The 24,722-nt window shown below is 47.3% G+C and overlaps 2 protein-coding genes across 2 annotated transcripts; one reads left to right on the top strand and one right to left on the bottom strand.

Annotated features, from left to right (window-relative positions):
- Window positions 1-1,703: 1,703 nt before the first annotated feature.
- taco1 (translational activator of mitochondrially encoded cytochrome c oxidase I) lies at window positions 1,704-3,937 on the bottom strand. The gene is made up of 6 exons (XM_084670350.1): window positions 3,860-3,937; window positions 3,245-3,537; window positions 3,034-3,140; window positions 2,578-2,711; window positions 2,304-2,466; window positions 1,704-2,116 (listed from the first exon to the last, which is right to left on the bottom strand). The coding sequence occupies exons 1-6, from the start codon at window positions 3,892-3,894 to the stop codon at window positions 1,907-1,909; spliced, it is 942 nt and encodes a 313-aa protein (XP_084526476.1). The 5' UTR covers window positions 3,895-3,937; the 3' UTR covers window positions 1,704-1,906.
- A 1,068-nt stretch (window positions 3,938-5,005) lies between these two features.
- On the top strand, window positions 5,006-14,928 carry pth3r (parathyroid hormone 3 receptor). The gene is made up of 13 exons (XM_084670407.1): window positions 5,006-5,071; window positions 8,799-8,904; window positions 9,485-9,595; window positions 10,317-10,441; window positions 11,109-11,203; window positions 11,593-11,740; window positions 11,907-12,060; window positions 12,635-12,695; window positions 12,875-12,941; window positions 13,108-13,202; window positions 13,801-13,942; window positions 14,072-14,113; window positions 14,416-14,928. Exons 1-13 carry the CDS (start codon window positions 5,006-5,008, stop codon window positions 14,926-14,928), a joined length of 1,725 nt encoding a protein of 574 aa, XP_084526533.1.
- Window positions 14,929-24,722: the final 9,794 nt, after the last annotated feature.

Genomic DNA, 24,722 nt, shown 5'->3' with positions numbered 1-24,722 from the left:
CAGTCCGCCCGCATTCCCCTCGGAGACGATCCACAAGGCTCCTCTCTGAAGACAGCCTTCACTCACACCTTCACTCACAGCCTTCACTCACAGCCTTCACTCACACCTTCACTCACAGCCTTCACTCACAGCCTTCACTCACAGCCTTCACTCACACCTTCACTCACAGCCTTCACTCACAGCCTTCACTCACAGCCTTCACTCACAGCCTTCACTCACAGCCTTCACTCACACGTTCCTTCAGGGTCTCTGCTCACGCTCCTTCTAGCTCATCTCTGGTTCTAACAGCTTCAGGCACGTTGGTGGTTCTGGGGATTCAGAACCCTCCACTTGGTGTCTGTCCTCCAGGACAGATTCTGTCTCACGAGAACTAGAACAGGTGTGTGTCGCTGCTGGCCTGGGCCCTGTTCTGCCGTGGGGGTCTGACCACTGCTCTGCCTCGATGCAGGCGAGGGGATGACCCTGTGGGCTGACCAGTGTAGGACTGGACCATCAAGCCACGCCTCAGTCACTCTGGGACCTGATCGATGTCACGCCACAGCCAGGAGGGGCAGGCCTCACGATCCATACCACATCACAGATAACAACAGGAAGTGGGCTCTGTGCCACGACATGACTTTTCCTGTTATTGTTTGTTCAAATGACTGCTGTGGTCCCCTCCTACTGCAAAACACTGACGTGCTCTAACAGAAGGTCCTCATTAACCCTGGTTTGTGATTCAGTCCCCAACTCAACCTGGAAAATTGTTGGTCCAAATACTCAATACGTTGCAGTCGTCTATCACTAATGCGGATGTGTATTGATCAAGCATGTGGTCGCAGGGCTGATATGATTGGGTAATGACCTGTGTTGATGTAAGCGTGTGGGCGCAGAGCTGTTATCGGGTAATGACCTGTGTTGTGACACCAGGCCAACGCCCTTCAGCTTCAACCTCTGCCACCGCTTTTTCACAGCTTTTTCCGTATCCCAGATAAACCCTGTTGCAGAGTCAGAGGTGATTCAGACATGCAGTTATTAGAGCAGTTCAGAGGTGTTGTTAGACATAAAACTCTACTGGGGCACAGGCCCCTATTCTAGCCCTTTTTTTCTTCCAAGCTTGCTGCACACAATGCACTACTAGGCTATAGAAACTCCCCTTGCTTAACCCACTATACACAGTTCAGGGACGCAAATTTGATATCAGCTTTGGCAGGGACATCAATAGATAATGCGAGCGCGCACATTTATTTGAGCGCAAATACTGTTTTTTTGAGCTTCATACGTAATATTGTTTTTGTTTTAGTCTAAATATGATGATCGGTAGGCCTCACATTTAGAAACCTTCTTTAGTTCTGTAATGTTTTCTCAGCCTGCCTCCATTCTGACTTGTGTGCTGAGTCCGACACCTGGACTTCTGTGTGCGTGCTGCAGTGGCTATTTGGCAAGATCAGAAGAGCGCTGACATGGAATTCTGCAGGCATGGGTTTGTGTTTTCGGTTAAACTGCTTTGATTTTACAAGCATTGATTAGGATACTGCGTTTATTTTTTCTGAGATTATCAAACTAAATTAATGCACTGACTAATAAAGTAAATTGTTAAAACTCAAACTTGAGATTTTACTGGAGCACAGCAGATTTATACTGGGGCACGTGCCCCAGTAAAAAGGGTCTAACAACGCCCCTGGAGCAGTTATGCCAATGGCTCACACACACACTTTGGGCGGTTAAATAATAATTTGTATATTTTATTATAGCATTGGGATCCTAAAATGCCCCTTTTCCCACCAGAGTGACAAACCGCTCCACATTGATCCACACCCTCTCATCCTTCAGTCCATCCAATGCTGATCATTGTTCCATATCTACCCACTTTACAAATGTACATTTCCACAGAGAGATCCAGAGGGAGTCCACCCCAAGGGAGGGTTCAGCTCTGGGCCTGGATGTTGTCCCAGACCCGGACCACGTCGGGGTGGTCGTGCAGGGCTTCCAGCAGAGCAGATGCTGCCCTCAGCTGGTCGGGGGGAAGAACTGCAGGGCTGTGAGACACAAACTCCATCCCGGACGACTGGGTGGAGACTCCGAGCTCCTCGAGAGAGGCCCGGACATGCTTCATCTCCGACACGTCACACACAAACTGGGAGGAGAGGACCAGGAGGTCAGATATACACTCTGGGACTGAGACACAGCTGAGAGAAGTATGTCTGTAGCAGGCTCCTCCCCCTCTTCCCCACCTGTAGCAGGCTCCTCCCCCTCTTCCCCACCTGTAGCAGGCTCCTCCCCCTCTTCCCCACCTGTAGCAGGCTCCTCCCCCTCTTCCCCACCTGTAGCAGGGGTCTCTCCTCCTCGTCCTCGGTCTCCTGGACGTCTTCAGCCCCCGCCTCGATGGCCAGCTCCAGAGCCCGGTCCGATGACACGCCCTCCCCCGCAGCCGTCACCACGCCCTTCCTGTCGAAACTGTGACGAGCCCCATCACTCAGAACCCCTCTGCAGACACAGGAACACTCTCAGCAACACACTCAGGAACACACATTACAGAGAGGTCTGCCCCAGCCCTGCCCTGCCCCGCCCCTCCCCTGCTCCTGCCCCTGCCCTGACCCGTGCTTGTTGAGAGCGTGTTTCAGCTCCTGGGTGCTGCGTGTGCTGTTGTCTGTGAGGACCTGGATGAGCAGCTGGCAGCCTCCAGGACCCCTGGCCTCATACGTGCTCTGAGTCCCTGTCTTGGCCTTCTCCTGGACCACACACACATTCCACACACACACACACACACACACCAGAACCACACACACACACACCACACAGAGCATTTGAATGTTTTCATTTAGCAGACATCATTGCACAATATACAAATAGTGCACATAGAAAGTACAGCAGAAAATCAAGGATCAGAAGTTCGATTTTTCAGTGGTCAGATCCAAGGAATGGTCAGTTGTTACCAGGCTTTACAAGGCTGACCCTCAAGACAATAATAATGTGTTCATTAAGCAGATGGTTTCAGCCAAGTCCAAAGAGATTAGATGTCACCCAGCTGATCCCTGAACACACTGAACTTACCGCTCCCTTGATGGCCGCTTCTATCGACGCTTTGGGCATGTTTTTGCTCCGACACTGTTCCACAATGTGGGCCAGATTTACGTTGAAGTCAGGGTTTGTACCGCCATCTGCGCCAAATAAAACACACGTTTGGGAATCTCGTTAACCTCTGCAGCAGCATGTCAGTCGCAGTGGAGCTTGAAGAGGGGTGTGAGATTCAGTCAAGGCGTACCCTTCACAGCTATCTTTATCATCAAGTTAAACTTCATGAACATCCGACTTCGTGCTGCATCTTTGGGCCCTTTAATGTTTTTCACCTTAGACCACTTGTTGTGGCCCGCACAGAAGTTATGGCACAGGTGTAGAGTTCTAAGAGGATAGGTTATCCACTGGGAACATTGACCAGGTACCGGGGGTTCTAGACGGACCGGATAAATCCTCGCGCCAGTGAGAGGGGCTGTCGCGACATGATGGCGGGGACGCAGGTGCCGCAAACCTCGCAGCAACACTCCCCCTGTCATTGCCCTTGAGTTGGAAAATATAAGATCAAACACATATTGACACTTACAATCAATATATGTCATACCCAGACAGATGCCCGAGTGAGAATAATATCAACACTGTGAATATGGCAGAGTAAAAAACGTAATTAGCCAGCTAATCGTACTAAGCAGTACGATTTCCATAGGATAGCTATCTACAGTAGCTGGCTTCCTAATTTTAATTGGAGAGACGATCCTTATGTTAGTTTGCACTGAAATAAGAAGCTTACAAGAAAATACATGTTTTGAGTTGTAATTATTGCGGGAGCGAAGAAAATATGAATGGAAGGTTTTCACGAACTCACAGTATGTCTTGAGACCATGCAGCAGTCGCTGTCATTTAAGATGACATTTGCACTTCCTGGTTCCAAATGTCACAATTCTGCCTTTCAAAATAAAGGTCGGCGTGCGTTTGATTCTTCTTGATTCTTTATTTTCTTTGCCACAAGGAGGAGACAAACAACTAATGTACGTCAAGTAGGTCAGTGAGATAACATGCATCATTGGCAGCATTTAGATAAATACTTAATAATGATTTTAGATGCAAAAGGCGCATTAATAATGGAAACACTTAAAGCAAACATGTATATTGTTTAATATTTGTGATGTAGAGAGAGATAAAGAGAAGGAGAGAGAGAGAAAGAAAGAAAGTTTACAAGAAGACAACTTTGTTACAGAGTAAAGAGATAAGAGGTAGAACAGTAAAATAATTAGAGCAGATGCTTTCTCTCCTTTCTGGAAAAAGCAACAATCTGTCCCCTTCTCTCTCTCCCTCTCTCTCTCCCCCATCTCTCTCTCTCTCTTTCTCCCCTTGTCTCCCCCTCTCCCCTTCTTCCCCACCTTCCTTTTCTCTCTACCTTTCCCCTCTCTCCCCTCTCTCTCCCCTTACCATCTCCCTCTCTCACCCTGTCCCTCTCTTCCCCTCTCCCTCCCTCCTCCCCTCAGAAGGTCTGTTCCTCTCCAGTGAGCTGATGAAGGAGGCAGTCTCCTCCCCGCTGCAGCACAGCCCCAGGAGTCACTCTTGCCTGAGAGCCCTCAACGCTCGCTTAAAAAAAAAAGATTTTGTGGCGGTTTTCAGACGTGTAACACCTAATATGTTATGGATGTTCTCTTACCTTGGTTAGAACACCTAGCGAATGTACGCCGTCGTCTTGTCCAGCTTTTAGTGAGCCGGGACCTGGAGACCTCCAGGTACAGCAGACCTCCAGGAACAGCAGACCTCCAGGAACAGCAGACCTCCAGGAACAGCAGACCTCCAGGAACAGCAGACCTCCAGGAACAGCAGACCTCCAGGAACAGCAGACCTCCAGGGGCAGGGATGAGACGTGGTGCTGGGGAGAAACAATCACTGTCTCGGGCAGCGGCTTCCCAGGCAGCCCCCTAAGAAAGGATCCATCATCTGAAGGCGTCTGTGTGATTTAAAGTTCCAGTCAAACCGACTCGGAGAAGTCATGTGTCCTGTGAGGACATGTGTGTTTGTCCTGCTCGGTTATGTGCTGATCTCAGCCAGCGCTCTGGTGAGTTTCTGTTCTACAAACATATTATAGATATAAACATATTGGAGTGTGTGTGATGAACTGGTGTGATATTGCCATGTGTCTGATATGCTACTGTATGTAGTTCATGCAGCCAACTGTTCCATGTTGCTTAAAGAGAGAGAGATCCTTACTGAATCCCTCCTCAACTGTTCCAGGTTGCTTAAAGAGAGAGAGATCCTTACTGAATCCCTCCTGAACTGTCACATATCCTCCTTGAAGAAGTGTGAAAGTGTGAAAAATGGTTCATCCTGACACCGGAGTTTGCAGCGTCTCAGAAACGTGAAACATTGTGGACTCAGTCATGAGACTCCCGTGGGAGGAGAGGGGGCAAGAGGGGGAGGAGAGGGGGCAAGAGGGGGAGGAGAGGGGGCAAGAGGGGGAGGAGAGGGGGCAACAATGGCTCTGAGAGATCATCATTGTTTTATATATATACACACAATTTTGTACCGTAAAAGTAGTTACTGTTTACAATAGCGAGCATTGTTGTCCTGGTCTGTTCTCCATCCCAGGTTGTCCATCACTCTCACCAGCAGCAGATAAGTGAGCAATGACAGGGTTGCTCTGCTCTGCGTTACTGTGTGATCGATATCTCTGTGTTGAGGAGAAGATGGTCCTTTACAGCCTCACACCAGACACCGTGGTTCCTAGAGGTCTCTGCCTAACCTGTTTCTACAAGGAAAGACGTCTACAGTGTGAGCCCTGACTAACTGCAATGACTGCTCATGCTTTAGAGTTCATTCATCTATAACAAACACCTGAAGGTCATTCCTTGTTTTTCTATCAAACTACAAAAACTTAACCGAACCTATAACACTTCAGCAACTGGAAGATAAACGTTTTGAACCAGTCAGATGTTGCATAACCGAGTTCTACCCATCCCCTGTACAGCCATGGCCAAAAGTGTTGGGAGTGACATACATTTTGTGTTTGCAAAGCTTGCTGGTCTTTCACATAAAATGATTTCTAAGATAATTTCAGAAAGTCATATCATCAGCACAGGGGAAAGTGTGCACGAGTTCTAGCCAGGTGAAATCACAATCATTCTGATTGGATTTTAAAAGCAGAATGCTGTAAAAGAGGGGACTATTTGCATATATTGAACAACAAGGAAATGTGCCTTTTTGTATTCCAGTATTCTGTAGAACCATTTTCCTCAAATACTGAACCAGCAAACTTTTCAAAACACAACATTTGTCATGGACAAAACTTATGGCCATGACTGTACTACCTGCTCTGCATCAATCCCTGTGAAAGCTCCCCATACAGACCTGACCCCTGCCCAGCCCCTAACCTTGACCCTTGACCCTTCACCTCCCAGCCTCAGCCCTTAACTCTGACCCTCAACTCCCAGCACCAGCCCTTGTTATTCTGTCGGCGATCTCTCCATCTCCGTCGAGGAGAGAGTGGAGGCCCTGGGCCAGCGTCACTGTTGTGAGGAGCTCAATCAGCACCACGGCAGGGGCAGGGGCTTCTGCATTGTTTCCCTGTCAGCGAAAATCCCCACAGACAAGGAGAGCAAAGACAAATGACTGCTTTGCATTGATCGGAAAGGACTTCATTATTGAATGCCAATGGGTGTTAAGAGTGTGTCAGAGGATTTATAGCGTGTTATCAGCTAACAGATGAGGGCTGTGTGGGGCATGTGGTAGTGGAGGCCTTGTGGATAAAGCTTTAGAGGTCTGGGTAGAGCTGTCTGGATAGAGCTGTAGAGTTTGGGTAGAGCTGTAGAGGTCTGGATAGAGCTGTAGAGTTTGGGTAGAGCTGTAGAGGTCTGGATAGAGCTGTAGAGTCTGGGTAGAGCTGTAGAGGTCTGGATAGAGCTGTAGAGTCTGGGTAGAGCTGTAGAGGTCTGGATAGAGCTGTCTGGATAGAGCTGTTGAGGTCTGGATAGAGCTGTCTGGGTAGAGCTGTCTGGATAGAGCTGTCTGGGTAGAGCTGTCTGGATAGAGCTGTAGAGTTTGGGTAGAGCTGTAGAGGTCTGGATAGAGCTGTTGAGGTCTGGATAGAGCTGTAGAGTCTGGGTAGAGCTGTAGAGGTATGGATAGAGCTGTCTGATTAGAGCTGTTGAGGTCTGGATAGAGCTGTCTGGGTAGAGCTGTCTGGATAGAGCTGTCTGGGTAGAGGTCTCCAGCGCTCTGCGGTGAAGTGGGTTCCTGACCTCCAGCTTATACACAGCTCCTTCAGAGCTGAGCAGCTGCATCAGAGAGGTGGAAGTATTCTGTCATGTTTACTCTTGTGTTTACACACATACCACACTGATACTGTACACGTGTGTCCACACACACCACACACACAGTTGGTCAGCACTGTTGACTTTGCCAGCACGGTTCTGTTTCTGAGCACACTCAGGCAGCATGGGGCAGTGTGAAGTGTCTGTGTTGATGTTGGCCTTGCAGTCTCTCGCACAACCATCCTCAGAGAAAGATGATAGCGCACAAGTACTATCGGATGTGTCGTCTATGAAGAACTTCGGAGGGGTTGTTCTTGTGAATGACAAGAATGTATTATAACATGTCTTAGTTTATGAGTTGTTTCAGACAGTCAAACAGTGCAGCGTTGTGTTTTGCTCGTGTGGTAGCTCTGAGAGGACTGGGAAACAGAGCTACACATCTTGACAGACACAAAGAACACTAAGCACACTGACAAGACTGGGAAACTGAGTTCCCCTCTGTGAAGATGACGTAGCTGCTGAAACTATGCACCACTGGTGAATCCAACGCTGCTTTTTTACTTTTCTCCTGTCACTCTTTTCTTAAAGGCCTCTCTCTCTCTCTCTTTTCCTTAAGGCCTCTCTCTCTGTTAACAATGATGGACTCCCTCACTCCCCTATCCCTCCCTTTCACCTTCTCGCTCTCTTTTTCTATGACTTTCTCTAACTCTATCTCTGTCTCTCTCTGTCACTCAGTTTCTGTTTCTTTCTCTTTTTCTCCCCCTCCCCCTCCCCCTCCCCCTCCCCCTCCCCCTCCCCCTCCCCCTCCCCCTCCCCCTCCCCCTTCCCCTACTCCTCCCCCTCCCCCTACCTCTCCCTCTCTCCACCTAACCATCCAGGTGTGAGGGCTAGCTGCATCTTTGCTAGTTCTGCAGTGTGGTTGTGAAATGTTCGAGGGACACATAGCTGCTTGTGGGGCTCTGGGCCCCCGGCCCAGCAGCCTCCGTTACTGTGAGGCCAGGGCCCCCTGCAGCCTCCGTTACTGTGAGGCCAGGGCCCCCGGCAGCCTCCATTGCTATGAGGCTAGGGCCCCCGGCAGCCTCCATTGCTATGAGGCTAGGGCCCCCGGCAGCCTCCATCGCTATGAGGCTAGGGCGCCTGGCAGCCTCCGTGCGGCCGCAGCAGTCTGGCGCTGGAACAGGGGCTGGCGCCCGCTTGTCACATTCCACACCCCCGAGCGAGCAGTTCACAACACCTGGAAGCATCAGATGGTCCGGCAGGCAGACTACTGACACAGACTCCTGACCTCGGAGCATTCAACAAGGCTCTAGATCAGGACTGGGTCTGGTTCTAGAACAGGGCGTGTGACCGTGTGTGTGTTACCATGTGTGTATGACTGTATGTATATGATTGTGTATGTGTATGACTGTGTGTATGACTGTATGTATATGATTGTGTGCGTGTATGACTGTGTGTATGACTGTATGTATATGATTGTGTGCGTGTATGACTGTGTGTGGAGTCTGTCTCAGCAGAAATGGTCTGTCGTCCTCCCAGATCGACTCAGATGATGTCATCACGCGTGATGAGCAAATCTACCTCCTAATTGGAGCGCGAGCCAGATGTGAGAGGAGGATACGGGCGCAGCTGGACCAGATGAAAGGTGTGTGGAGCCACCTGTGTGTGTGTGTGTGTGTGTGTGTGTGTGTGTGTGAAACCTCAGACTAAAACACCACAACAGAATGGTTTCAATATCCTGAAGACGTGCATCATGATAGCAGATCTTTAGATGTCAAGGGAACAACAGAAAAGCCGTGTCCTGTGAGCATGAGAGCTTGTGCTGATAAGGAATGTCTTTGACGGACGTAACTATAGAAACCCCAGGTTTTAATTTGGCTGTTCTAAAAATCGAAATGTCCCATTCTGTCCAGGTCTGTGTATCGATACAAAGCACATGACTTAATCTGTTACACTTCAGTGTTTTCACCTGAATATCCTACTACATAAATAAATAAAAATAAAACATTCTAATGTCGATCAATTGACCGATCTTTATGATTATGAGAGATACAATTCACCTTAATACAAAGATTTTGCAGTCAACTAAAGAATGTCCAAATGTCCACAAAGATAGCTGATTCAAGCTCCTAGAACATTTGCAACTATTTACCACTTTGGGGCCAAGTATTAATCGCTGGCCTAAAGCAATATCATGTATATCTGAGCGTGTGTGTGTGCGACAGAAGGGAGCTGTGTGTCAGAGTGGGACGGCATCATCTGCTGGCCTGCAGGGCGGGCGGGGCAGCTGGTCTCTGTGTCCTGTCCCCAGTACATCTACGACTTCAACCACAGAGGTGAGTCTCAGAAAGTCTACCACAGGTGTGAGACTGTGTGTGTGTGTGTGTGTGTGTGTGTGTGTGAGACAGTGTGTGTGTGTGCTCCCCAGGGCAGGCCTACAGACAGTGTGTGTGTGTGCTTCCCAGGGCAGGCCTACAGACAGTGTGTGTGTGTGCTCCCCAGGTCAGGCCTACAGACAGTGTGTGTGTGTGCTCCCCAGGGCAGGCCTACAGACAGTGTGTGTGTGTGCTCCCCAGGGCAGGCCTACAGACAGTGTGTGTGTGTGCTCCCCAGGTCAGGCCTACAGACAGTGTGTGTGTGTGCTCCCCAGGGCAGGCCTACAGACAGTGTGTGTGTGTGCTCCCCAGGTCAGGCCTACAGACAGTGTGTGTGTGTGCTCCCCAGGGCAGGCCTACAGACAGTGTGTGTGTGTGCTCCCCAGGGCAGGCCTACAGACAGTGTGTGTGTGTGCTCCCCAGGGCAGGCCTACAGACAGTGTGTGTGTGTGCTCCCCAGGGCAGGCCTACAGACAGTGTGTGTGTGTGCTCCCCAGGTCAGGCCTACAGACAGTGTGTGTGTGTGCTCCCCAGGGCAGGCCTACAGACAGTGTGTGTGTGTGCTCCCCAGGGCAGGCCTACAGACAGTGTGTGTGTGTGCTCCCCAGGGCAGGCCTACAGACAGTGTGTGTGTGTGCTCCCCAGGTCAGGCCTACAGACAGTGTGTGTGTGTGCTCCCCAGGGCAGGCCTACAGACAGTGTGCTGTGTCGGGTGACTGGGAGCAGGTGCCCTCCATCAACCGTACTTGGGCCAACTACACCGAGTGCACTGCCTACCTGGCATCCAACCACCGGAGCCAGGAGGAGGTGGGGCAGCGAGTGTGTGTGTGTCTGTGTGTGTCTGTGTGTGTCTGTGTGTGTGTGTGTGTCTGTGTGTGTCTGTGTGTCTGTGTGTGTCTGTGTGTGTCTGTGTGTGTCTGTGTGTCTGTGTGTGTCTGTGTGTCTGTGTGTGTCTGTGTGTCTGTGTGTGTCTGTGTGTGTCTGTGTGTGTCTCTGTGTGTCTGTGTGTCTGTGTGTGTCTGTGTGTGTCTGTGTGTGTCTGTGTGTGTGGAAGTGAAACAGACAGAGAGAGAATGTGAGACTATTTGCACTGTTTTTACACTTCCAAGAATGTGTTTCCCCCCAAGCAACACCGTCAGGAATTGTCTTCTTGACACCACTTGACATTTAAACTCTGTGTGGAATTCATCTGCCCCAGGCCTGTCAGGAGCCTAACCCTAAACCTAGCCTAACCCTAACCACCCTGCATCTACACAGGCTGCATCATGATAGGGAAAAGGGCAAAGGTTCACAGGATTTCTTTTTTTTTTTACGAATAATTCCACGCAAACATAATCCCACACACACCCAACCACCCTCACACACACACTTAATCACACACAAACACAAAAACGTATTCCCACACATCCCTTCGCACAAACAACCTTACAGCCACACACCCCTATACACACACGTGTGTGTTGTGTGCCTACAGGAGGTGTTTGAGCGGCTCCATCTGATGTACACCATAGGATACTCCTTGTCCCTGGTGTCTCTGTTGGCAGCTGTTGCCATCCTCTGCTACTTCAAGTAAGGACACCTCCTCTCCTGGGTTAACTCATCACAGGTCTGATCATCCACGCACTATCACTTCAGTGTGACTGAGTGTGTGTGTGTGTGTGAGGTTGTGTGTGTGTGATTGTGTGTGTGGTTGTGTATGTATTGCGTGTGAGAGTGTGTGTGTGTGTGTAGCTCTATGCAGCCGCAGGCTCTGGGTTCTAATCTGCTCTGGAATCTGTTCTTAACCCTGGACTGTTGAAGCTTCTTGTTCACGACTTGTCTCAGGCAGAGGGCCATGTACGAGGCAGGGAGGGCTGGTTGGAGGAGAATATTTTGACGCGTGTAAATCTCTCTCCTTCTCTTTTTTTTCTTATGTTCTCCATTTCTGTCTGTGTGTCTCTGTGTCTCTCCTCCTCCAGGCGTCTCCACTGCACCAGGAACTACATCCACATCCACCTCTTCACCTCCTTCATGTGCCGAGCAGTCAGCATCTTTGTGAAGGATGCCGTGCTCTACGCTGTGACTGACGAGGCTGACAACCAGGACCTGCAGCCCAGGCCCTACCTGGTACATACTCCCTGGTCTCTCTCTCCCTGGTCTCGCTCTCCCTGGTCTCGCTCTCCCTGGTCTCGCTTTCCCTGGTCTCGCTCTCTCTGGTCTCTGATCTGTGAAACACTGGGACGCATGGGGTATTCTGTGATGTCATCTGTGATGTCATGTGTGATGTCATCAGGTGGGTTGCAAGGTGGCAGTGACTCTGTTCCTGTATTTCCTGGCAACCAATCACTACTGGATCCTGGTGGAGGGGCTGTACCTGCACAGCCTCATCTTCATGGCCTTCCTCTCAGACAAGAACTACCTGTGGGCTCTCACCATCATCGGCTGGGGTGAGCCGCCGGCAAGCTACTGATTAAGCGATTGGTTTATTGACTGATGCGGCTGACTGATTGTTTGCTTGGCTGATTGGTTTACTGAAAGTGATTAGAAGAGAGAGGCTTCACTGGTTTATGTGAGTGGTCCCTGGTGTCTGGAGGAGGGGGGTGATTGATGTTCTCTGTCTCCTAACCTGTCTCCTGCCTCTCCCCATCCCCCACCTCTCACCTCCTGCCTCTCCCCGCCTCTCACCTCCTGCCTCTCCCCGCCTCTCACCTCCTGCCTCTCCCCACCTCCTGCCTCTCCCCGCCTCTCATCTCCTGCCTCTCCCCGCCTCTCACCTCCTGCCTCTCCCCACCTCCTGCCTCTCCCCGCCTCTCACCTCCTGCCTCTCCCCGCCTTTCCCCACCTCCTGCCTCTCCCCGCCTCTCACCTCCTGCCTCTCCCTGCCTCTCACCTCCTGCCTCTCCCCACCTCCTGCCTCTCCCCATTCCCCACCTCTCACCTCCTGCCTCTCCCCACCTCTCACCTCCTGCCTCTCCCCACCTCCTGCCTCCCACCTCCTGCCTCTCCCTGCCTCTCTGACAGGTGTGCCAGCAGTGTTTGTGTCCATCTGGGTCAGTGCCCGGGCGTCGCTTGCAGACACGCAGTGAGTCACTCTAGGCATGACGCTGCTGCTCTTACACTAGTGAAAAAAACACACTTTCACATTATTCACTCTCTCTCTCTCTCTCTCTCTCTCTCTCTCTCTCTCTCTCTCTCTCTCTCTCTCTCTCTCTCTCCCTCTCACACACACACACCCGTTCACGGTGTCTGTCCTGTACGAAGGTGTTGGGACATCGGGGCAGGAAACCTGAAGTGGATCTACCAGGTTCCCATCCTGGCAGCCATTGTGGTGAGAGACTGTTTCAAACACAGCTAACACATCTGTACTTTCAGATACACTAAAGGAAACATTAAACCATTTAGTAAACCAAGACAGCTGTATTTCCTCGAGTTGATTACAGCTGAACTACAGCTCTTTCCTGTAGATGATTTAAAACTACAGCTGTTTCCTGTAGGTGAACTTCTTCCTTTTTCTGAACATCATCCGGGTTCTGGCCTCCAAGCTGTGGGAGACAAACACTGGAACACTGGACCCTAGACAGCAGTACAGGTGAGGTCCTCACACCCTGGACCATAGACAGCAGTACAGGTGAGGTCCTCACACCCTGGATCCTAGACAGCAGTACAGGTGAGGACCTCACACCCTGGATCCTAGACAGCAGTACAGGTGAGGTCCTTATACCCTGGACCCTAGACAGCAATACAGGTGAGGACCTCACACCCTGGATCCTAGACAGCAGTACAGGTGAGGTCCTCACACCCTGGACCCTAGACAGCAGTACAGGTGAGGTCCTCACACCCTGGATCCTAGAAAGCAGTACAGGTGAGGTCCTCACACCCTGGATCCTAGACAGCAGTACAGGTGAGGACCTCACACCCTGGACCCTAGACAGCAGTACAGGTGAGGTCCTCACACCCTTGATCCTAGTCAGCAGTACAGGTGAGGTCCTCACACCCTGGATCCTAGACAGCAGTACAGGTGAGGTCCTCACACACACACACACACACACACACACACACTCATGGCACACACATCTGTGAGTCAAACAATTCCATGGCTGCAGTCTCTCACAAGACAGTGGTCCAACATGGAGGACCTGTTGTGATGTAAAGATGTAGTTGTTGCTGAACGTGCCCCCTGCCTGCAGGAAGCTGCTCAAGTCGACCCTGGTGCTGATGCCTCTGTTCGGGGTTCACTACATGCTGTTCATGGCCCTACCCTACACACACGTCTCCAGCCTGCTCTGGCAGGTGCAGATGCACTACGAGATGTTCTTCAACTCCTCTCAGGTCAGATACACACACAGATACACATACTATACACACACATACGGACACACACACATACGGACACACACTTCACAGAAATAAAATATTCATTTATTGATGATGGAGAACCTTCATCTTCTGGTCTTTCAGGGGTTCTTTGTGGCATTCATCTACTGTTTCTGCAATGGAGAGGTGAGTCAATCTGAGATGTTGCTTTACACTGTGTCTGGTAGCTGAGAGGTGGTTACTTTACACTGTGTCTGGTAGCTGAGATGTTACTTTACACTGTGTCTGGTAGCTGAGATGTTACTTTATACTGTGTCTGGTAGCTGAGATGTTACTTTACACTGTGTCTGGAAGCTGAGAGGTGGTTACTTTACACTGTGTCTGGTAGCTGAAAGGTGGTTACTTTACACTGTGTCTGGTAGCTGAGATTGGGTTACTTTACACTGTGTCTGGTGAATACAGGCCTTCCTCTTCTCTGATTGGCCCAGGTGCAGGCGGAGGTGAGGAAGGCGTGGCTGAGGCGGAGCCTGGCTCTGGACCTCAAGCCCAAGACCCGCATGACGAGCAGCTGCTACTACGGGGGCATGATGTCACACACCACCACCCACAGCGTCACCCTCACCGTGGCCAATCCCAGAGGACTTCCTGCCAATGGGAGCGGGGCCGGAGGGGGTGGGGCCAGACGCCTTGCCTCCCTCCACCCCTTCACCAACCTGCCAGGGTGCATCCCCCGGGACCCAGAGCCCCCCAGCGGCCAGCAGGAAGTTACTCTGAGGAGGCCTGGGGTGGGGGGCGTGGCTAATGGAGGTGCTAGCGGAGGGGGTGGGACTAATGGAGGTGACAGGGCTAGCGGAGGAGGTAGGACTAGTAAAGGAGGTGAGGCTAATGGAGGGGGCAGGGCCAACGTAGGCGTCCTGATGAAGGGGGAAGCCCCAGAGCTGGCAGGCAGGGAGGGGCGCAGGAGCACCCAGTCTCTCAAGGAGCTGGAGACCGTGCTGTGACCTGGAGACAGTCTACAGACAGTCTACATCCCACCCTACTGGAGACCATGTGACCTGTTGTCCGTGCAGAGTCTGTCCCCTACGTCCACCATGGGGTTTTTGATCTTCAGGTCCTCGTCGAGGCATCGTCTTAGCAACAGAGCTGCTAGAGGGAGGGGGGGAGGCTGACCTGCCATAGTAGCTCTGCTGTGATCCATGTTGTGTCGTCACGCTACATGTGTTTTACATGCTATATGTGTTTTACATGCTACATGTGTTTTACATGCTACATGTGTTTTACATGCTATATGTGTTTTACATGCTACATGTGTTTTACATGCTATATGTGTTTTACATGCTACATGTGTTTTACATGCTACATGTGTTTTACATGCTTCCCCTCTTGCGTATGTCAATCCTGCGTGTCTCCGTGTGGAAATATTGTTTCACCTTTGTCCTGCATCATGTTTGACTTTGCTGTTGTGTAAATATCAGGTATATATATATATATATATATATAGATATATATATATATATATATATATATATATATATATGTTTCTACGTTGTAACTGTGTGCTCTTCTATGCTGTCATCCTAACAGGAACTCTCATCCTAAGAGGAACTCATTTTTGCAAGAGTTCCTCTCGCAAAAATGATGTACAAGTTTTGCAACCATGTCATGATTTGGTTAAATGTGTTTATTTTGTTGAAAGTGTTTGGTTTGTTGAAACCATATCATGTCGAATGTGGAGTGATGTGCTTAAGCTGTGGTTTGCAACGTACACTGTAGTAGAATGTTCTAGAGGGGTCAGAGGGAGGGATGAAATGCATGACAAAATAAAGATCAATTTATTCTTTTGTAAAAAACAAACAAAAAAAATAAAGAAATAGTTTGTGAAGTTGTGATTGTAAAGTGACTTTTTTTAAATGTAAGAAACCTTCTCAAAGGCAGAGTAGGATAGCAGAGTAGAGTACAGTAGATACAGTAGAGTATAGCAGAATAGATGCTCCTCCCCATGCTCTACCACTGAGCTATACCCATCCCCATGTTCTACCACTGAGCTATACCCATCCCCATGTTCTACCACTGAGCTGTACCCATCCCCATGTTCTACCACTGAGCTATACCCATCCCCATGCTCTACCACGGAGCTATACCCATCCCCATGGTCTACCACTGAGCTATACCCATCCCCATGGTCTACCACTGAGCTATACCCATCCCCATGGTCTACCACTGAGCTATACCCATCCCCATGGTCTACCACTGAGCTATACCCATCCCCATGGTCTACCACTGAGCTATACCCATCCACATGGTCTACCACTGAGCTATACCCATCCCCATGGAAAGAGTGCAGAGGCTGATGAGCCAGTAGATGGTTGAAGGGATGGATGGATAGATACATGGAAAGATAGAAAGATAGATCGATAAGTGGACAAATGACTCATGGATGGATGGATGGACAGATAGTAAATCGACCTGTTCAAACCCAGCGCAGTGAAAGTCTTAAACGTCTTCTAATATAAACTCATGTGTGGTTAACACTTTCTCTTTCACATATGTACACACACATACACACTCTCTCTTCTTGTCGTCAGAGATGGGAAGTAACAAAGTACAAAAACTGTACTTTAGATTTTCTGGTATCAGTTGCTAATTCACAATTAATTTCTGAAAACTTTTTACTTTCACTCCTTAAATGTTTTACACAAATATCTGTACTTTCTAATTCTTACATTTACAAACCAAGCTTGTTAATTTAGTTTTAATCTGTATTTGGTGGCATTATCAATATTATTTATTGTCATTGCACGCCTTTTTAAATGTCAAAGCTATCACACACAACAAACGTAAGCTAGGCTATGAAGCTACCGTGGAGCAAGGCAGAAGGCAACAAGAAGAACGTGGCCACGTTATGAATGAGACAGAGGGAGTTAGTGATGTTTACATGACTGAGAACAGAGACATTCCTGATCACCCATGGCCATGTATGAGGGAGATGTTCGAAATTGTCTGCGTCAAAAAGGACTCCTGTCGAGTAGTGTATTTTTGTATTCATGTATTAATATGATGTGAGGTCCAGTTACCAGCGTTACAATAAAACAGGTAGTAGTAATGGCACTTTTTATTTAAGTATGTCAGAGTGTAGTCAGTACTTCAACTTTTTACTAGTCTTTTTAAACATGAGTTTTTGTACTTCTACTTGAGTGAAGGATGTATGTACTTTAGCCATCTCTGCTTGTGGTGTCGGTCAGCAGCATTCCAAGCAGCTGACTCTCATCCTGGACCTGATAGATGGCCCCTCTTCCTCTCCTGGCAAATATTGACCTCAACGTTATACTGAATATTGACCCAGGCTACGGTTGGAAAAATACATCTTCTGCTCAACTTCTCTGTTCTTCCACTGTGGTGTCATTCTGTTTGAACTACAGTGCACAATACAGACTTGTTTTCATGTTTGTTCCACAAACTTTAAAGAAGTCTCGTCCTTTGAGTTACTGGTGTTAGCACAATAACCTATTTGTTTTTTAAAACATGCAGTATCATTTAGACACACACACCAAGTTGGCTGGGCGGCTGTTGACATGACTGTTGGGAACCTGCAGGTGAAAGGCCTCAACCCTTCCATCCCTGAGTCCTCCTGCCCCAAACGGTCTCACAACACAGTCTAGAATTTCACATGAGGACCCGAGGACCCGAGGACCTACAGACACCGAGCCAGTCTGCAGGGCTCACACTCTCATCCACAAAACATGACTAAGATTAATAACAACGCAAATGGTGGTAGAATACAGCTAAAAATAAGTTTTTCAACACATGGACGATGCTGCCGAGAGCCAGGACACACCTCAGCCCAGGAGAGGGTGAGCTGAGGTGAGGTGGTGGGAATCTGAAGATTCCAAATCTGTTGAGTTTAACTGTTTGAATTTTATGTGGGACTACATACCAGTTTGCTCTGTTCAGATGTGATTATGGTGACATTATTCTTACATTTTTATATTGTATATTTAAGGACTGCACACACATTTTGTTTATCTGTATATGTTTACTGTATGCACCTGCCCACCAAAGAAAATTCCTTGTTTGTGTAAACTTATTAAAACCTTATTCTGATTAAAAATGAATAAATTAGGCATTAACGTCTGTTAAGAGAATGTTAAAACTAAGAGACAATAAGAAGGAAGACATTTGTCCCAGAGCTGAAGCACAAAGCGCTTTTATGTTCCAGGAAGGATGATAGTGAGGCAAGCTGGAGGTTTGTAAAAAAACAGGAAGTAATCCAGGAAGTAATCGTAAGTGTAATCGAAGTGGTCCAGGTTCTTGGGCCACTTGAACATATTACAAATGTAACAACATGAGAAAGTAACAAACAATCAATATTACACAACTCTTCTCAATGGTACAGATAGAAAGACACAGACCCACTAACATCGAACATTACAATTAAAATAAAAGGGGATAAGATGCCGTTTACGTAATAATTTAGAATTTGCAGATTAAGTTACAAGCCCTGGAAGCCTTTTAATGTGTGCATTTACATAAAATATTATAATAATATATAATCTCTCACCAGGGTAAGAATTCATTCATAAAATGAAAGAGTTCACAAGAGTAATCAATATTCAAGAGTAATCAATATTCAATTTAAAATGTTCCAATACGTGTTTCACAGGATAAATTCTATGCATATTTTTATACAAAACTTTTATTTTGGTATTAATAAAAAATTAATCTGCTATTTGCCAAGCCTTGCGCCAATTTAAATCCCAAAATATGGATGACCAGAAGAATCTAGCTGGGGGATATAAAACATGACATTTCTAATTTAACTATTTAAAACTTTCTTTAAGGATGTTAACATTCCCAATTAAATTTTAATTTCTTAAATAATCATGGTTAAATGTTGTCACTACAATCATTCCTAAGAAGAAATAATATATTTTTTGGTATCCATCACAATTACAAATTCCTTAGGCCTAATTGGGATTTTAAACTTGTTGAGAAATTCTGTGTATGATAACATCTATCTCTATTCATTACCTGACTAAGATAATGTTATTTTCAAACCAGATATAAAAAAGATGTATTTTTTGTATAAAATGTCTTTGTTATTCCAAATAAAGCATCTTCTAGGAGAAAAATTGTGTTTATAAGCTAATGTCCACGCCAAGAGGTCTTGCTGAAGAAAACGTTTCACTGGAATTCTGTCAATAGAAAAGTTACTTTAATAAAGAAATCAAGGCTACATACTAATTTAAACATAAAGTTGGGGGAGTTGTTCCACATTTTGTCTTTCTTTTTCAAGTATTGTGTAATCCAATTAATTTTGAATACATTATTTAATGTGCCAACAATTTCCTTTAAATGGCATAATACTTATTTTCTCAAATAATGTGGTTACCGTCTCCAAATAAAATCAAAAAGTTATTTGTCAATTTGTTATAATTTTTGAAGGCATATCAAGCAATAGGGAAACATAAACCAATCTGGAGATTCCTCCAGCCTTGGTTGGAAGAATCCTCCCTTGTAACGACAGATCCCTCTGCTACCCCATATTAAATTGAGTAGGCTACTGTTTTCCATGATTGGGTCAAAGTTTAAATCACTGCGCATATTCAAATCTTTGCATACAATTATTCCAAGATAGGTCACAATGTTTTTGACTGGAATGTTGCATATATTTGTTGAATTGCAAGTTTAAGGAAACAAATACATATTTACTCATATTCATGCGCAATCCTGCTATATCAAAAAATGTTTGAATACTATCAACAGCTTTATGAATCTCATGTTCATCTTTCAAAAAGTGTTGCGTTATTTGCAAATTGACATTACAGGAATTATTTTCCAAGAGCTGTTATACCTTTGAAATAGCCATTTGTTTAAATGAAGAGCCATTGTTTGGGTTTTCTAACAAAAATAAAAAGGGAGTAATTGGCCAACCTTGTCATATCCAGACAGTGTCAAATCTCTTGGAAGTTCCCTGGGCCAATTTTATTGAACTAGTGCATCCTTTATATAAATGTTTTGATAGCATCCCAAAAATACTTGCCAAATCTAAATAATTCTATTGAGTTCAATAAAAAAGCATGTTATATGGTTTCAAATGCCTAATGGAAATCAATGAATAACATAAAACTATTATCCAGTATGTAGTCATTAGTCTACCATATCCAGTATCAATCTAATGTTGTCACTTGTCGTCCTTGTATGAAACCAGTCTGTTCATCGATGATGTAATCTAATCCTTGTTTCAGTAAGAGCAAATACTTTAGCATCATTATTTGAAAGACTAATAGGCCCAGTTTTCTAAGTGAAGAATATATTTGTTTGGTTTTTGGTAATGACACCTTGCCTTAATGGATCCAGTAATTCTCCTTTTTCTATAGATTCTTTATATACAGCAAGCAAACACTGAGCCAATCTCTCATTGAAAGCTTATCTTGGTTATCTGTCAAACATCCAATACAGTCCTTAATTTCTCCCAATTTTATTTCCTCATCACAAAATAATTTGAAATCCTTGTTAATATTTTTTGCTCTCCCCATATCACTTCCCCAAAACGTATCCAAATCATAGTTAATTAAATTAGAGGTAAGTATATATATTTTTATAACATGTTGAGATATCTCCTTAAGATCCTCTGATACTGTATTGTTTATGTGCAGTTTGTTTACTGAAGACAACTCTCCATTTTTTTTTCTATATAAAAAACAATATTTAGTATTCTTTTCTCCTTGTTCTAGCCATCTATACCTTGATCTTATAAATGCCCCTCTTGCTTTCTCTTCATAAATATTGTTTAACTGTTTGTAATGATGAAAGTTCAAGTCATTCTTGGGAAGTTAAATTCCCTTTGTTGGAAAGCTCCATGATTTCTTTTTTAATTCTACATTTGGTTTCTCTTTTATCAAAAGCAATTTATTTCTCCATTGAGATGGGCAAATTCCTAATTTCATATTTTCCAATCATTTTCTAACAACTTATTATTGAGTTTCCAGTATCCTCTATTTGCTTTATAGTTGGTACCATATATATTTATTTTGATTGCCATGTCTTAAAGATCAGTTAACACAGACGGCTCGAGAGACACAGACTGGACATACTCTTGTAGTGTGTCTGAAATTACAAAATAATCGATGCGAGTTTAGATTGATGTGTAGGACTCCTTGTATACATAATTTGGTTTGGATTTTTATAACGGTAGATTTCAACCAAATGCAGAACATTGTATAGGATTGTACATGTTGTATTTCACATGTACCATTACTTGTTGGTGGCCATCTATCTAATAAGTAATTATTTACACAATTCAAGTCCCCTCCCCATATCATTTTAGCAGAGGGGAATTAGTTCCTAATTTCTGTCAATTTTGATTCAATGTTTGCTAAAAAGATGTTGTTTGTTGTTGGTGGCATATGACTTCACTCAAATATAATGTGACTGATTAAATTCTACTTGCAATATCAACAATCTTCAAGAATAATCTCCCTCATGGCTAAGAACCTTGCCTTCCCTTTGAGTATGGCGACCCCTGCTGACCTATTGCTACCGTGGGCAAACCAAATGTCATTTCCCCTGGATTGTCTTCATTACCAGCCTGCGTTTCCTGCACAAAATTAAAATCGGCACCTTTCCCTGAACAACAAAAAAATAAAGATTTCCATTTCAAAAAGATTATGTAAACCTCTGGCATTAATTGAGAAGATTGAAACAGACAAACTTTAAGTAGTTATTTGTGTTAGTGTACAATAGCTAAATTAGGGGTAGGGTCTAAAGTAAAGTAGGGTCACTCATTTCTAATATCAATAACCTTTGCAAAAAACAAAAACCTTATGTATTCATATGAACAACAGAGCATAATGCTAGCAACATATTGGATTGACTTATAGCCTAACTCTGAACACTGCCCATGAAACGGAGCAGTCATCTTTTACTTTAATAGGTAGCCAACGCCTCAGCAATGCAGGGGGATTCTATGCCCAGGCCTTCTGCATGGCACGTTGAGTCATGCCCAGGCCTACTGCATGGCACGTTGAGTCATGCCCAGACCTACTGCATGGCACGTTGAGTCATGCCCAGGCCTACTGCATGGCACGTTGAGTCATGCCCAGGCCTACTGCATGGCACGTTGAGTCATGCCCAGGCCTACTGCATGGCACGTTGAGTCATGCCCAGACCTACTGCATGGCACGTTGAGTCATGCCCAGACCTACTGCATGGCACGTTGAGTCATGCCCAGACCTACTGCATGGCACGTTGAGTCATGCCCAGGCCTACTGCATGGCACGTTGAGTCATGCCCAGGCCTACTGCATGGCACGTTGAGTCATGCCCAGGCCTACTGCATGGCACGTTGAGTCATGCCCAGACCTACTGCATGGCACGTTGAGTCATGCCCAGGCCTACTGCATGGCACGTTGAGTCATACCCAGACCTACTGCATGGCACGTTGAGTCATGCCCAGGCCTACTGCATGGCACGTTGAGTCATGCCCAGGCCTACTGCATGGCACGTTGAGTCATGCCCAGACCTACTGCATGGCACGTTGAGTCATGCCCAGACCTACTGCATGGCACGTTGAGTCATGCCCAGACCTACTGCATGGCACGTTGAGTCATGCCCAGGCCTACTGCATGGCACGTTGAGTCATGCCCAGGCCTACTGCATGGCACGTTGAGTCATGCCCAGGCCTACTGCATGGCACGTTGAGTCATGCCCAGACCTACTGCATGGCACGTTGAGTCATGCCCAGGCCTACTGCATGGCACGTTGAGTCATACCCAGACCTACTGCATGGCACGTTGAGTCATGCCCAGGCCTACTGCATGGCACGTTGAGTCATGCCCAGGCCTACTGCATGGCACGTTGAGTCATGCCCAGACCTACTGCATGGCACGTTGAGTCATGCCCAGACCTACTGCATGGCACGTTGAGTCATGCCCAGACCTACTGCATGGCACGTTGAGTCATGCCCAGACCTACTGCATGGCACGTTGAGTCATGCCCAGGCCTACTGCATGGCACGTTGAGTCATGCCCAGACCTACTGCATGGCACGTTGAGTCATGCCCAGGCCTACTGCATGGCACGTTGAGTCATGCCCAGGCCTACTGCATGGCACGTTGAGTCATGCCCAGACCTACTGCATGGCACGTTGAGTCATGCCCAGGCCTACTGCATGGCACGTTGAGTCATGCCCAGACCTACTGCATGGCACGTTGAGTCATGCCCAGACCTACTGCATGGCACGTTGAGTCATGCCCAGACCTACTGCATGGCACGTTGAGTCATGCCCAGGCCTACTGCATGGCACGTTGAGTCATGCCCAGACCTACTGCATGGCACGTTGAGTCATGCCCAGACCTACTGCATGGCACGTTGAGTCATGCCCAGACCTACTGCATGGCACGTTGAGTCATGCCCAGACCTACTGCATGGCACGTTGAGTCATGCCCAGACCTACTGCATGGCACGTTGAGTCATGCCCAGACCTACTGCATGGCACGTTGAGTCATGCGCAGACCTACTGCATGGCACGTTGAGTCATGCCCAGACCTACTGCATGGCACGTTGAGTCATGCCCAGGCCTACTGCATGGCACGTTGAGTCATGCCCAGACCTACTGCATGGCACGTTGAGTCATGCCCAGACCTACTGCATGGCACGTTGAGTCATGCCCAGACCTACTGCATGGCACGTTGAGTCATGCCCAGGCCTACTGCATGGCACGTTGAGTCATGCCCAGACCTACTGCATGGCACGTTGAGTCATGCCCAGACCTACTGCATGGCACGTTGAGTCATGCCCAGGCCTACTGCATGGCACGTTGAGTCATGCCCAGACTTACTGCATGGCACGTTGAGTCATGCCCAGGCCTACTGCATGGCACGTTGAGTCATGCCCAGGCCTACTGCATGGCACGTTGAGTCATGCCCAGACCTACTGCATGGCACGTTGAGTCATGCCCAGGCCTACTGCATGGCACGTTGAGTCATGCCCAGGCCTACTGCATGGCACGTTGAGTCATGCCCAGGCCTACTGCATGGCACGTTGAGTCATGCCCAGACCTACTGCATGGCACGTTGAGTCATGCCCAGGCCTACTGCATGGCACGTTGAGTCATGCCCAGGCCTACTGCATGGCACGTTGAGTCATGCCCAGACCTACTGCATGGCACGTTGAGTCATGCCCAGACCTACTGCATGGCACGTTGAGTCATGCCCAGACCTACTGCATGGCACGTTGAGTCATGCCCAGGCCTACTGCATGGCACGTTGAGTCATGCCCAGGCCTACTGCATGGCACGTTGAGTCATGCCCAGACCTACTGCATGGCACGTTGAGTCATGCCCAGACCTACTGCATGGCACGTTGAGTCATGCCCAGACCTACTGCATGGCACGTTGAGTCATGCCCAGGCCTACTGCATGGCACGTTGAGTCATGCCCAGACCTACTGCATGGCACGTTGAGTCATGCCCAGACCTACTGCATGGCACGTTGAGTCATGCCCAGGCCTACTGCATGGCACGTTGAGTCATGCCCAGGCCTACTGCATGGCACGTTGAGTCATGCCCAGGCCTTCTGCATTAGCTGGACAACCACTCAGGCTTTAATAGGGTGCACAAATAGGAGTCCGTCAGTATGAACACCCCTCAACAGTGACATACCATTGTCCGAAGACATTACTACTACCTATGGCAAGAATACGTTTCTATAACTATAAACATCCGTCAGAGTTAAGTCAAGTAGAAACGTAAAAATAAATCCAAAATGGAAAATCTAAATTGTGGAAACACATCATCAGT

Source organism: Hypomesus nipponensis, chromosome 13, assembly GCF_054491055.1.
Source record: "Hypomesus nipponensis isolate SF chromosome 13, ASM5449105v1, whole genome shotgun sequence".
Classification (NCBI taxonomy): domain Eukaryota; kingdom Metazoa; phylum Chordata; class Actinopteri; order Osmeriformes; family Osmeridae; genus Hypomesus; species Hypomesus nipponensis.
This window is presented reverse-complemented; position numbering and strand designations above follow the sequence as displayed.